This window comes from Aulonocara stuartgranti (assembly GCF_965226115.1).
Source record: "Aulonocara stuartgranti genome assembly, chromosome: 10".
Taxonomy (NCBI): domain Eukaryota; kingdom Metazoa; phylum Chordata; class Actinopteri; order Cichliformes; family Cichlidae; genus Aulonocara; species Aulonocara stuartgranti.
Window position 1 is genome coordinate 22592249 of NC_138946.1, and position 14490 is coordinate 22606738.

At 40.7% G+C, this 14490-nt stretch overlaps 1 protein-coding gene across 13 annotated transcripts in view; it reads left to right on the plus strand.

Moving 5' to 3' along the window:
• Window positions 1-14480, plus strand: part of gria3a (glutamate receptor, ionotropic, AMPA 3a) — a 90086-nt gene extending 75606 nt beyond the window's left edge. For 7 of the 13 annotated variants that reach the window (XM_082549356.1, XM_082549361.1, XM_082549359.1 and 4 more), the window contains 4 exons: window positions 3166-3413; window positions 4147-4261; window positions 10715-10963; window positions 12982-14480. In XM_082549356.1, the coding sequence (XP_082405482.1) occupies window positions 3166-3413; window positions 4147-4261; window positions 10715-10960 (609 nt within the window). In that variant the 3' untranslated portion in view covers window positions 10961-10963; window positions 12982-14480. Of the gene's footprint in view, window positions 1-3165; window positions 3414-4146; window positions 4262-9500; window positions 9616-10714; window positions 10964-12981 lie in introns of those variants that run through there. The other 6 variants (XM_082549358.1, XM_082549360.1, XM_082549353.1 and 3 more) reach the window with 4 other exon arrangements.
• Window positions 14481-14490: the final 10 nt, after the last annotated feature.

A 14490-nucleotide genomic window follows, 5' to 3' on the forward strand; every position in this document is an offset into this window, starting at 1 on the left:
GAGGACGTGACCAGCTTGTCATATTCTCGATGTTGTGGTTACACCAGTAATTAATTGAGAATAATTTGTCTCAGTTAAGCCACCGTGGTGAGAAGATTTCGCAGCGCTTATATCAGTTTGACAGCGTGAGGAGTTTCACAGATTTCCGCACAGATGACCGGCCTACTTCTGACAAGCATACATTTACATGCAACCCAGAGAAGAATTGCAGTTTGCTCACTATGGTCAGACCTGTCATCAGCTATTATTGTCATGCTAACAGTGTTTACATGAACACTCCACTGAACTGAAATCGTGCATATGTCAAGAATGATTCACTTACTAGCCCGAGCCCACAATCCATTACATATCTGGTGAATTATTTATGTTGCCGTACACGTTGCCGAGCTGACACAGTTTGTCAGTTCACTCTGATGTTTTCATTTACTCTCACCTAATAGAAATAATGGAAGACTGACTCACATGACTACTGAACATACAATCTGGAACAAACCGGTCGCACAGACGCTGTTAATAAATATGAGTTCAAGCCAAAGTTCCCTCTGAGATTCATCTCTCACAGCCAAGTGCAGGTCGCATTAGCCCAGTTTAATGTAGCCTCGTTTTTTTCCCCTCTCCTCTCTATTGTAGACAGCTGTGTACTCCTACTCCCTGGTGCCCAGCGATCAGCCTCTCGCTGGCCATTTTTAGCAGCGTACTGAGTGTCAGAGTAGGGCCGTGCTGTGCATGTCTGTAGCTGCTCCAGCTGGCAGCTGACTGGGCCACAGAGGTGAAGCCGTCAGACTTGAAGTTAGCGGGTCAAATAAGTTAAAGAAGATGCCATTACAAAAGGAGTTCTTGACACTGTCAAAGAAGAGTGTATTTCAGATCACCCATGCACAGCATGTGAAGAAGAAGTACTAGAAAGGTTTTTTTCCCTTTTTTTGTTTTCCTGGTGAGTCACAACTCGTGTTATTTCTGTGTTTGCGGTACAATTGGTGTGGATGCATACTGATCCATACTGAACACTAAAGCCAAAACAACAAAAAAGACAACCTGCTGATTTTTCAGGTATTTAAAAATAAATAAAAAGGGGGGGGGGGGGAAGCTGTGCAGACGCCTGACTCAACCAGTCATTTTAGAGATTTAAAAGGAGTTCAAAAAGATTTTTGTAGCTTCTGTAGCTTCTTTTAAGTGCAGGTGGACTGATGCAGTTCCTTCTTGACCTTAAACACATCAACGTAAAGCAGGCTCCAAAATCAAAACACATGCACAATGTGTTGCATGCATACATAGTGTTTGCAACTAAGTTTGTGGAGTGTGTGGAGCCTCATCACAGCTTCTATAGGGTGGGAGGCGAGGTACCCTCTGAACAATAACACAATAATTCAGACTCACATTCACACCTATGGGACATTAACTATCAACAGTTACCCTAACTCCACTGACTGCATGTCTTTGAACTGTGGGAGGAAGCCGGAGTATCTGGAGAGAATCCACACATGCAAACTCCACACACTAAAATTCAAAAACGGTACATAAAAAGCAGCTTGTGTGGATTTTTTTTAATGCATCATTTTCTAACCTTTTATCTTTGCAGCTATTATATGACACACACCGTGCTATTAACATATATATAACAATAATATTCCATAAATAATAAAGTAATAAATAAATAAATAATATAGTGTTGTAAGCCAAAGGGAATAAAGATTGGCTGTTTTACAGGTGAACATGCAAAATAACTCTCTGTTCTTAAGTTTTCAGTATATTTTTAGCTGCTGCTTGATGCAGTAGCTCATGACCTAAACAGCTACATATGCACAGTACCGGCAAATTCAATCCATGCATCGATGTACAAACAGATTGATTTGAATAAAATCTCAACCGTGATGGCGGCGACTGTGATGAGCTGTGACCTGCTGGCAGGAACATAAACTGTGGCGGAGGTCACTCCTGCTTATCGATACTGATACCAAACATGTGCTGCATGTTACTTCTGCTGAGCTGCCAGGTTGTCAGACTTCAGGCTGCTGGCAAGGAGCCCACTACCTCTGCAGCACCGTTTGCACTTAAAGGGTAAATCCACTCTGAATTACAAGCAGCACATGTCTGTTAGTGCAGCGCTCAGTACGCGATGAGATCTGTGAGGTCACAGCAGGTGTGGTAACAGCTCGAAACACCTGCTGCTGAAAATAACCACAGCAGCAGCTATCTTCCCTGCGATTCAGAGCCGAGCTAGTTAGGAGTTTTGGAAAATACACTTACTTTCTTGCTGAGCGTTAGATGAAAATATTGATACTACTCATGTCTGTGCACTAAATATAGAGCTGGAGCAGGGAGCTGTGTGAGCGTGACTTCCCTCCCGCTGTCTTGGAGGCGGTCCTAGCCTATATTAGAGGGCAGTTGGCCGGCATAGGAGGGTCGTCAGCTAACACAGCTCACCTGGACCCCTCCAGCCTTTGAAAACTGGCCGCAACTCCTGGCATCAACCGTCTTTAGTGTTTGCACACACACATCCACATGCTGCTGTCCTTTGGCTGAAATGGCTCGTTTCTTCATTCCAGTGTTTTGTTTTTTTTTTGTTTGGATGGGGGGAGTTTAGTTTTAATCAATTCAATTTTACCTGTCAATCTCTTGCACGTACTCACTACTTGTAACTTTCCCTCAGCCACTTTGTGACTGTTGACAGTCTTGTCATGAGTACATATTGAAAACTGAGGTGTAACCTGTTAATTAGAGACCATCAGAGGTGCCTTGAGAGTATATTTGGTGGCACTAATTGTTCATTTAGCAGCTCGGACCAGAATAAAGCGTTACATTTTTGAGTCTTCCCCCCCTAAATACAGCAGCTAATAACTCTAATAGGTGTCTGAGGGGGAAAACGTTGACAATATAATGTTTTTGATATCTTGGCTGTTTTTTATAGTTGGATGACAGAGTTCTAATAAAGTATGAGAAACGTGTGGGAAACAGAAGTTTCAGCCTCTTGCCACACCTCGGTTATTTTGCACAAATCCCGATAACATCCTTGCGGCTCCGGCTCCACACTTAAAGTCCAGACCTGTATCAATATTATCATGTAACTCGGACTCCCAGCAGCTTCATGCGATTGTTTTCATGGTTGTTACTGTGCACCTTGACCTTAACTGTCTCTCTCTTCTCTCTCTGTTCCCCTGAATGCAGCGCTCCAAAATAGCAGTTTATGAGAAAATGTGGTCGTACATGAAATCTGCCGAACCCTCAGTGTTTGCCAAGACAACACCAGACGGGGTTTCCCGGGTACGAAAGTCGAAGGGCAAGTTTGCCTTTCTTCTCGAATCCACTATGAATGAGTACATAGAGCAGCGGAAGCCATGCGACACCATGAAAGTGGGCGGCAACCTCGACTCTAAGGGCTACGGTGTGGCCACACCAAAAGGCTCTGCATTAAGGTGGGTGGGATATTATAACAATATCCTCCATGTTGTTATAGTATTCCACCTACCCTGATGTTTCCTTTTCTCATCCTCTTCTTCTTAAGCCCTTTGTTTTTTTCCCCAAGTGCATCTCCGAGTGAAACATGTTATGAGTTATCTGAATTGAATCACACACATTGAGCCATTTTTGATTTCCTGTCCCACGTATCTGGTTTGTGTCTGTTGTTTTCTCCTGTTTCTTCAGGTTATCAGTATATTAGTCACATCGACGTGTGCACGTGCCACTTTCCCTCCATCCTCTCGTTTGTGTTGTCTCTTCTCCTTCTCAGCTTTCCTTTCTTCTCCTTTCTGTGGTGCCCCCCCCCTCCTCTCTTTTTCCCCTTTCTTTTCCTTTTAAAAATATTTCTTGAATTAATTTGCTAGTTACAATGCTGGTCTGTCAGTTGTGATGAATGTTAAGCTGCATGCTAGATGTTCTTGTTTCTAAATGATCAATGACAGAATGTCCCCATCCCGCACACTTCAGTTACAAATGTAACCCTCCATGCCACCTCTCTAATATTTAACGTTTTCTTTGCTGTAAAAATGCTTCTTACCCTTCCACACCAGTGAAATTCTTTACCAATTTGTCCCTCCCGTGCTCCCCCTATGAACCATTGATATTTATCACTATTTCTTACTAATATTCTATATTAGATTTCTCACGGACCTGTTCATTTTCTTACAAGTTATGTTTTATCGTTTCAAGAAATGCTGTTAACCTGGCAGTGTTAAAACTGAATGAGCAAGGCCTCTTGGACAAATTGAAAAACAAATGGTGGTACGACAAGGGAGAGTGCGGCAGCGGGGGAGGTGACTCTAAGGTCAGCCTCAATGTCACCAAAGTCGGGTATCCTAGAACAGAGTAATCGGCAAGGCTGTCGTCACGGAGTGTAGCATTTGGGGCCAATCACGTGTTTAGAAGTTACTCGTCATTACCTGTGGCTTTACTATTATTTATTATGCAACAGTGATCAACTGGGAACCCTTTGCTTGGCTAATGGAGGAGGAAAAAAAATGTGAGCTAAACCAGAGGTATGTGACGCAGGAGGTAGGAAAGGCAGTGGGTAAAGCTGTGCTCGTGACAGAGTAGTTTTTGGTCTGTGGTTATGAAAGATGGAAACTTTAATTTTTCTTCTGTTTTTTATATCTACAGACCAACATGAATGTTCTTTAAAACTAACGCTAGAAAGAGTGAATAAAATGTACGTGCACTCTCCAATCTGCTGCTTGAACCGCTAGGGCAGGCACAGGAAACAGCGTTGTCTTGAGGGGACTAAGCATTGCAGGCAAACGTGAGAATTCTAATGACAGAGTGGCGACTAATGATCCAAACTTCTTTTTTTTTTGTCCGACATCCTCTCACTGAAATCCAGAGTAAGACTGACAGAAACCTTTGCTTGGTCTTGATCAAAGGCCAGTCAAAGAACTTTCCCTGGCCATCCTGACCTGGCAAACCCTTCAACGGTAGAGTGTAAGATATGACCAGGGGCTCCATTTGTGCAAGAGGATTTGATTTGTGCTTACATCTTCTCACCAAGTTACTGTTTTGTAATAGCTAAAAAGTGTAACTGAATTTTGTGAAGATGCTTTCAGCCCTGAAAGTGAGACTATGCAACGTTTCCTTATTAGCCCATTATTATAACCATAAGAGTTACTCACATACAGGACAATGACATGCTGGATTTATCACAGGGGCGTAATTTCTGGGGGGGTTATGGATGTTACGCGCCCCCCCCCCCCCCCCCCCCCCCCCCCCAATAATCAGACCCAACCAATACAACTCCCCCAATAAAATTATGAATTATCTTGAATTATCTTGCATAAATAGACTGTTGATTTTCTTTACTCATTTCAGGTATTACCAGGGAAATTGTTGCATGTTTTATCATCTGGGAATTTACCCAGATTTATTTATTTATTGCGACCGAGATCTTCGACCCCCCAATATTCAGCACAAAGTTACGCCAATGATGTATCCTTTTCTTGTTTATCGGTCACATGATAAAACTCACACTAGATGTAATTCAAAGCTCATTACACTGTCTTTGAAAGGTTATGTAGTCTCACTTTCTCTGTTAAGTTAAAACAAAAAAGAGAAATTAAATGATAATAGAGGACATTAGCTAATTATTACTGTAAAGCATGTCTTGCTTTTTCATACTGTGTGCACGCGCATACTAACTTACATCACTTCAAACTTTGCAGAGGAGCTGCAACCTTTCTTTGCACATCAGTGTTTTTCAAATATTGACACTGATGACATATATATATATATATTCCCCCCCCCTTAATCAAATCAGTTGTACAAACTTAACATAAATGAGGCCCCTGATCTTTTGTTTTAGACACCAGGATCTAGACTCTGGATCCATCTCTGCCTCTGCTCTTCAGCTTGCATCATGACCACAGTACACTTGACATATTAAGAGAGAAGAGACAGGACGAACTTTCCTGTTACTGACTCTGGTCGTCCCATTCCTGAGTGAGCAGGATATGGATACTGCCAGAGGGGGTAACGCAAAGAAACCGTCTCCTCTCACTGGCAACTGTCCTCTGTCCCTTTATGTCCGGTTAGAAAGAGAGCAGCTGATCAGTGCAACAGTATCACTCCGGACTGCCACATTTCTTTGTCCTTGTTTCACTTTCAGAAACACCAGTGTTGGCAATTCAGCAATAATATGGAGATATATTGTATGTGAAGACCACTGCTGTTATCACTGGGAGTCCTCAAATGAAATTCAGCACATACATGTATATGTATAGACTACATATCACATATATTTTAAAATGTTTTCATGTTTTTCTACTCTGAGATATTCTAAATTTATTCAGTGAAGCTGAACTAATTTAAACCTTTTATATTTGTTCCTGTGGGTTATTTTGGTATTGAGTGATTTTGCATGAGTTTTTTATGTTCTTCTTTGCTGTCTTGAATGTTTTCCCCTCTTTTCTGTATTCCTGTCCTGCAGAGAGTGTGAAAGGTAAAGTTGTGAGGTCACTTAAATCACACAGTAAAAGAATCACCTGTGCAAATTTGTATCAAATCCTACAAAGCACTAAAACTTGTGAAATTTTAAATTTCACATGTCTTAGCACAGAACCAAGCATAAGCAAAAGGGGTGAACCCACACCTCTTTGATGGAGGCACACTGACGCTGGAGATTAATTATTTAGCTTCACAAATGTAAGATGTTGTATTCCATTGCAACAGCCTGTACAGGTGTTCGTTATATTCTTTTTCAGTCCCGCACTTTGTCACGGGGGTTGGGCTTATACTTCTTTTAAGGACTGATGCAATGAAAATCCTATTTCATAAGTCAGCTACAGATTTCACATGTGGCTCTGCAGACAGATTTAGGCTGTTTACACATACATTTGTTAAGATTCCTGGAGGAAATTATGCCTAATAATCACAGATTTCAATGAAATCTAATTGACAGCGGATGCATCATTAATTTCCCTTTTAAATAATTAGGCAATCAAAAGTGAGATAAAAACAGGCATCTGTGGACTATAACAATGAACCATATTGGGTTTTTGTTTTTTTCACGTTAAAATAACATTTTTGAGTATTTATAGCATGCCAGCTGTTGAACGATTAAGACATGTAACAGTACTGTCGCATTTTTTAACATTTAAGCAAATCAGAGAGTTGAAAGCTGTCAAGTATGTAGGTGGGCTGCACAATCTTTTGTATTAAGAATTATAAATACAAATAAGGGAGATAACTGGCAGAAAGTGGTGAAATGGTATATAATGCACAGTTCTAATAGCTTCAAGCAGATATCAGTGTGTCCTTCGATCCTCACTTTCTGCAGGCTCCCATAACAGGAAGCTGGTCTGTAAACATAATGATCGGAAATCTGCTGAAACACATTTGTGACATAGTATATAAAATGTGTCACCATTCAATTGAATTAGTGAAACTGTTGACAATATAAATGTTTGTATAAAAAAATTAATATAAAAATAATATCTGTTTAAAATATAAGTACCTAATTCTGCAGTGCTGCTTATATTTTCCTTTATAGCATATTACTAAACCCAGTGAGTACTGCTGGCAGCGATGTATTTTTGGCTTTCGGTTTAATTTGGACCATTTGGATCTCTGTTTGCTTTAATGTGAATCAGTTTGATAGATCACCCTTTTTAACTGTTTAGGGTTCGCTCTCAGTGGAGCGAGCCGTGAAATGCTATTACTTCAGAGGTTTGGGACAGCTCCCAGTGTTTGTCTCTCTGACAGTAAATGACAGGTTGAGTTATTTAGCAGTACACACCACAATGCAGCCAACTGTGTGTCTCTGGGGCAAACTATTTACAAACCCAAGCACAATAAAATAGCCCAAAAAAGCCTGTGCCTCCAGCTGCTTCAATAATGTGCTTCTGTGCAGAGGCTGGATATGGATGCATCCGTTTTGTGTTTAGGTTTATTCATATAGGAAAGATTCAGAAAATACATTTGCATTTCTAAACTGTGAGTCTGGGCAGTGGCTGTTGTTTAAAAGCACATGGTCACCACCTGGTGGTGAGCTTGAACCTCTTTATGTGATGACCAGCAGGCTGTTGCAGTCCACCTTGTGAAGTTTTCCCCCTACTGGATGAAAAATCATGTTCATAATTTATAACAAACAGATTTTTTTTAAGCAGCTCAGTGGAGTAGATCATTCTACCCAGAATGCCACAAGGCAGGGTAGATGTTAGCCAATAACAACCAGTCATTATCCTAACCAGCTCGCCGGTTTATGCTAATTACATTTACCACTGGAACCTCTGCTGTGGCCTCTCTTAGTGCACCAAAGTGGAGAATAAATACAGCCAGAAAATCAACATACAAACCACTAGATGTTGCTTCATAAAAAGTGTGTTTGTATTGTGCAGAATGAGGTGCCCTTAAACAGTTATTATGAAAATCATTTAAGTTGGTAGCAGTTGTGCCTGCTCTTAAGTTGATTTCTTTGGTTTGTTGTTCATCCTCATAGTGTCTGTAAAGCTTCTTCTAGATAATACAATTATAAATATAAATGTGTAGGATGATTCCTGATGATTCTGCTTCAGAGGAAAATATTAAACTCTGCCTAACTGCCGACGTTAAATTGGCTCTGACTCGATTGCATTTATAATCATGCGTCTAGCGTCTGCTGTTTGTCTCTGTAGTGTTCAACGCTCAAACAAACTAGTCTCAACTTTGCCCTTCAAAGTGCTCTTCTTGGAGATCAGGACTACAGATCCCTTGCCCCCTGCCCTTTTGTTCTTTTAATATTCATTTATTTTTTATGTATTATTGCAAAACACAAGGCGTATTTGACAAGGGGGAAAACACACACGCACACATACAGTGGTGAGAGCAATATATTGGATGATGATGATGGATTGCATACACTGATCTTTATTTTCTGAAAGGAAACAAGCCTGGAAATCTAGCAGTCGAGGAAATGCAGCATAATGTCTTCCACAAAAAATCCCTGCAAATCACGACTCTGACCTTTGGAGTCAGCGAGTCTCAAAGTAAACAAATAAATCAAGATCGTTTCATGATCCCTCTATAGTTTCCTCTCATGTGATTGGTCACTCTGAGTTAAAAGGGGTGATTTTGTGAGACATTAGCCTCCTAATAGCTGTTTATAGAATTGGACTGCTGTTAGTCAGGAAAGGGTTCCTGTTAGATCCACCTTGCTGAACTTCAAAAAGGCTGCCCATAGCAACAACAACAACAAAAAGATAATAATGTGCCCTCAGCAATTACTGCCTCTGTTTTCTTTCATTCCCTGAAAGCTATGCAGCAGCTGCTTTATTTTGCAAGTTTAAATCTTTTTTTTCTTCTTCTTGTGATCAGTGTGTGCCGATTACTCAAAGCGATATAGGTGGGGTCTGGCATGCTAGGTTAGCCATGGATCATGAAAGTCATATTTTTATCTATATACTGCAGTGTTGCTTGCTATCTGTGATATGTTGGCCAGGACCCTACTCTATCGCTTTGTACAGTATAAAGTAGTTTTTAAAAAAGTTGAATAACATAAAATAACATAATACAATGTTATTTATGTTATTTCCCACGTGAAGAACTCCTGTAAACCTTGCAGTATTGAAACTCAGTGAACAAGGCATCTTAGACAAGCTGAAAAACAAATGGTGGTACGATAAGGGTGAATGTGGAACCAAGGACTCTGGAAGTAAGGTCAGTCGCTGCAGGTCTTTTTACACTGATTGCTAAAATGCATTTTGATCTAAATGTTCATACGCAAACATCGAAAGCACACAACAACACATGGAAAACATTCAAAACTAGGTTTGCCCTACACATACCGCAGTGCAACACACACCTACACTTTGAACACGGCTCATTACATTAACTTCTTTGTTTGTAGACAATTCTCAATTTTTAAAATAAATTAAATTTTTTTTGCATGAGAACACACACGTTTTTTTTTTATTCATACCATAAAGTTTTGAATTGAAACCATTATACTGCTGTTTTTCACCCAGACTTGTAGTTTATTGCTGATCTTATTCATTGGTATGTGAAATAGTTTCTCTGGATTTCCCAAAGGCATCCTTATTCTGACAAAGTCCAAACTGACCTTTAAATACCATCTGAGCTCTAAAGTGGTCAAATGGTATTTAATAGTCATGTCTCAAAGATGGAGTGTCAGAGTAAGGAACCTTTTGTTAAAAATTAATTAAAATTAAGAGATTTATATCCTAGAAGTACTTTTTAGGTCAACAAAAAAGCAGAATTTACCTTTTTTTTTTTTTTTTAGAACTATACAATATATGTTAAAACTCACATACAAATGAATTTCAATATTAGGCTTTTTTTAATAGCAGCAAAATGGTTCAATTCACCTTTACAGCTTGCCACCTTGATTGTTACATATGCAGTGTTTTTGAGGCTAAGTTTAACAGCTATGATAGTGATCTGAGGATTGTAGACCTGTACGACCACGACCGCCTTCCGCTAGACGTGGCCTCGTAAAGAGACCATAAAACAGGCAAAAGATAGCAAGTCTCTCTACATTCACCTTCACAGCCACTTAGAGCACAAATAACTTGAGACTAGAACCTAGACAGATTTGAGTTGCTCCAACTTTTCTCATTTTTAGGTAGCCATACCTCAGAGGGATTTGTAGACAGATTTAGCAGCCTCCTCACAGTTTCTGTGTAGTCATAGCGCAGCAGGGTGTAAATATAGTGTAGGTTTTTATGTTAGTGTGTATGAGGTCAGCCTCAAAGTGCCAGTTAAAAGAAGTCTTAACGGAGGTCTTTACCTTCCCCAGGACAAGACAAGTGCACTAAGCCTGAGCAACGTGGCAGGAGTCTTCTATATTCTAGTCGGAGGGCTTGGCCTGGCTATGACCGTGGCTTTGATAGAGTTCTGCTATAAGTCACGGCAAGAAACCAAAAGACTGAAGCTGGCAAAGAATGCCCAAAACTTTAAGCCGGCCCCTCCTGCAAACACCCAGAATTTTGCCACGTACCGTGAAGGCTACAACGTCTATGGGACAGAGAGTGTGAAAATCTAAAGGGTATGTCTTTTACTGTGACCGTAACCTGTTTAGAAATGTACTGAAGTCACATATAAGTGAAATGTTAAAGTTTTGTCTTCAGATGATTCTCAACTTTTAAACTTGCTTCGAGGTTTTTTTTTGTTTGAAAAAAGAGAAGTTGGAAACCTTTTGAACCATAGACTGTATATAAAAGATGGACGCTTCCAAGTCTGAAAAGTGAATCTTCCTAAACTTACATTAGTGGCCAGCAGGGGGTGAATGCTCCTGCAAAGCAAAGTCAAAATGGAGTGTGTGAGTCTGCCGTGTTCCTCAGTTTCGTCTGTCAGTGATATTAAAGCTGAGTACATGTTAACCCCACTCAGCAGCCAGAGCCTGAACTTCAGCAGGTGCAGCAGTGATGAGCAGTCAGGCTCGTAACGGCCGTTTCTACCTACTGTTTGTTTCTACAGTGGAAACAATGTGTCTTTTTGGGCTGGTTTTCATATTCGTTTTGTGTTGTCGGCTTGTAAAAAATAAAATAAAATCGTATGCGTGTCGTTGTTTGGGCTCCGCCAGGGCTGCCCTTTGTCACCAATTCTGTTCGTAGTTTTTATGGACAGAATTTCTCGGCGTAGCCAAGTGGTGGAAAGCTTTCACTTGGTTGGTCTCAGAATCTCATCTCTGCTTTTTGTGGATGATGTGGTTCTGTTGGCTTCGTCGGGTAATGTCTTCCAGCTCGGACTGGAACGGTTCGCAGCCGAGTTTGAAGCAGTGGGAATGAAAAACAGCACCTCCAAATCTGAGGCCATGGTCCTCGGTCCAAAAAAGGACGGAGTGCCCACTCCAAGTCAGGGATGAGCTCCTGCCCCAAGTGGAGGAGTTTAAGTATCTCGGGGTCTTGTTCACGAGTGACGGGAGAAGGGAACGGTAGATCGACAGATGGATTGGTGCAGCGGCTGCAGTGATGTGGACGCTGTACCGGTCCATTGTAGTGAAGTTGTGCTGAGTGTAACAGGGAAGCTTTCAATGTACCGGTCGATCTATGTCCCCATCCTCACCTATGGTCACGAGCTGTGGGTGCCGACTAAAAGTGGCAGAAATGAGCTTCTTCCGAAGGGTGGCTGGCCTCTCCCTTAGAGATAGGGTGAGAAGTTCAGCCATCCGGGAGGGGCTCAGAGTACTCCCCTCCTCCACATCGAAAGGAGCCAGTTGAGGTGGTTCAGGCATCTGATAAGGATGCTTCCTGAGCGCCTCCTGGGTAAGGTGTTGCGGGCATGTACCACCGGGAGGAGGCACTGGGGCAGACCCACGCTGGAGAGATTATATCTCTCGGCTGGCCTGGGAACGCCTTGGTGTTCCCCTGGACAAGCTGGAGGAGGTGGCTGGGGAGACGGAGGTCTGGGCTTCTCTGCTTAGGCTGCTGCACCCGTGACCCGGCCTTTGATAAGCAGAAGGACATGGATGGATGTATGTATGTGTGTCTTCATAGGAGTAGAGATTTGTGTTGGTGTGGCAGTGTAGGTTTATATTGTTAAGTGGTAATTTTGAAAGTAAGATTCAGGTCATTTTACATGTAACGGGTAGTGTAATGAATTACTTTCAAGGTGGTACTTAGGTAACATACTGCATTACTTTTAAGAAAAGTAACGAGTAATGAGTAATTCAGCAGCTTTTTAAGAAACATCCCAACACTGCTGATGTCACATTAGCTGCATCCCTCCTTTATATACAGTCTGTCTTTAACACACATTCAATTCAGTCTCAGCTTTCTTTTTATAATATTTCACTCTGCTTGACTCTAATCTGTAGCTGATTGTTGATTACCAAGCTTAGTATCTAAAGTAAATTGAACATTTTATCAAGTTTACCTAACCTACTGCAGCTGGTTTGATGCCCTCAGATCTGATGAGCCTGAAGTAATAATTTTCTGTAGTTAACTCACTTTTGTGAAGCAGCAGGGGAATCTTGGCTTTTGAATCAAATAAGCTGAAATGAAATACCCACACACGGCAGTTTTTCATTTGACTCTCTTTTGCACATCTTCTGGCTTCACACAGGTGAATTGTTTCGATTCCCGCCGGTGATCCTGGATGGAAACTGCCACTCTGTGTGACCCCGACACTCCGTGGTTGGCGTCCTGGAGGCAACGGCCTTCTTTGTCACCAACTTGGACACAAGCCTACAAGTCAACAAGTGCTCATTTTGGGTTATGAACCCATCACACTAACAGAGGGCAATGTTGCAACAGGACTTTTGCTTCTGGAAACATGGGATTTGCCTCTCGTAGTGCCTTATGGAGCATTTCTGCATCATGGCAATGCAATTTAAAAATTTAATTCACTTGAAAATAAAAAATAAATAAATAAAAAAATCTGTGGAAGTAGGGCAAAACATTGTTTCAAATGACAAACAAACTGTTGTAATTTCAGTTGTTTTCTATTTTAAAGAAGAAGAAGAAAGAGAAAAAAAGCCATGATTTGAAATCAAAATCCTGGATTACTTATTTAGTCATTTGAATCCTTTACAGACATATTTTTGTGGTGAACTCTTAAGTTGGATAAATGTTATATTTAGTGAAGTAAAGTCATTTTCTTGTTTTACTATAAGGCTTTTTTTCAGTGTATCAGAATATCTAGGACAAGCATCGAACACTAGGGTTAAGATCAATTTAACTGACAATAGTGAATCCAGGTTTTTACTCGGAAAATATCAATAATGTGAAATTAGTGGTCATCTTAAACAGCTTAGGTGGTGTCATTTTCAAAGCCAGCTGGACGTCACATACGACTGAATCTGTTTTAGATGCTTGTTTTGAATCGACTTTGTGCATTTCTTTCAGCTGCCACTCTTTGAAAAGAAACGATTCTTTTATTGAAATGAGGCCCGTGTTTGATCACTTAATGCCATATTGTTGAAATCAAAAGATTCATAAATACTTTAGAGGCTAGGAAGGTGACCCCTTTTTATGTAAACCGAACATTCAATGGTTCAACTGAGCTTATGGTTTACACTTTGTACACACTTTAGAAGCTGTTCTCATGTAAGCGCAGTATCTGCAGCTGTGATTCTCAACATCTCTTTTTTGTTGGTAAATGATAACACACCATAGCTTCTTTGGTCGTGAAAAGCTTTCTGTGTCTATGCATTATGCAGAGGGGTGAAACTGTACATTGAGGGAAGAGCAACGAATGAAACATTTGTCTGTTTGTATAAGTGACATTTTTATATACTGAATAGTGGGGGGGAAAAGAACCTACAACCGCTACAAACAATGTATGCCTACATTTGTTTAGTATATCAGACTTTCTCATCCTTTTATTCCCCAGAAAAAAGTGCATGTGAATTTGGTAATAGTTTTAAACAAACTGCAGATCGAAATTGACCCTGGTTTAGTTAGTGTCTGTTAATGACATCTGATTTGGTTTAGTTTTTCCAGTTCATTTGTAACAGTACCTCAACCATGAGAGTTGCATGTATGGACACAGTGAACCTCTGTGGAGGGGTCATGTACAAAGGATTTTATTACATTTCCTTAATAAAAGCAGGTTTATATTTACGTGTGACTT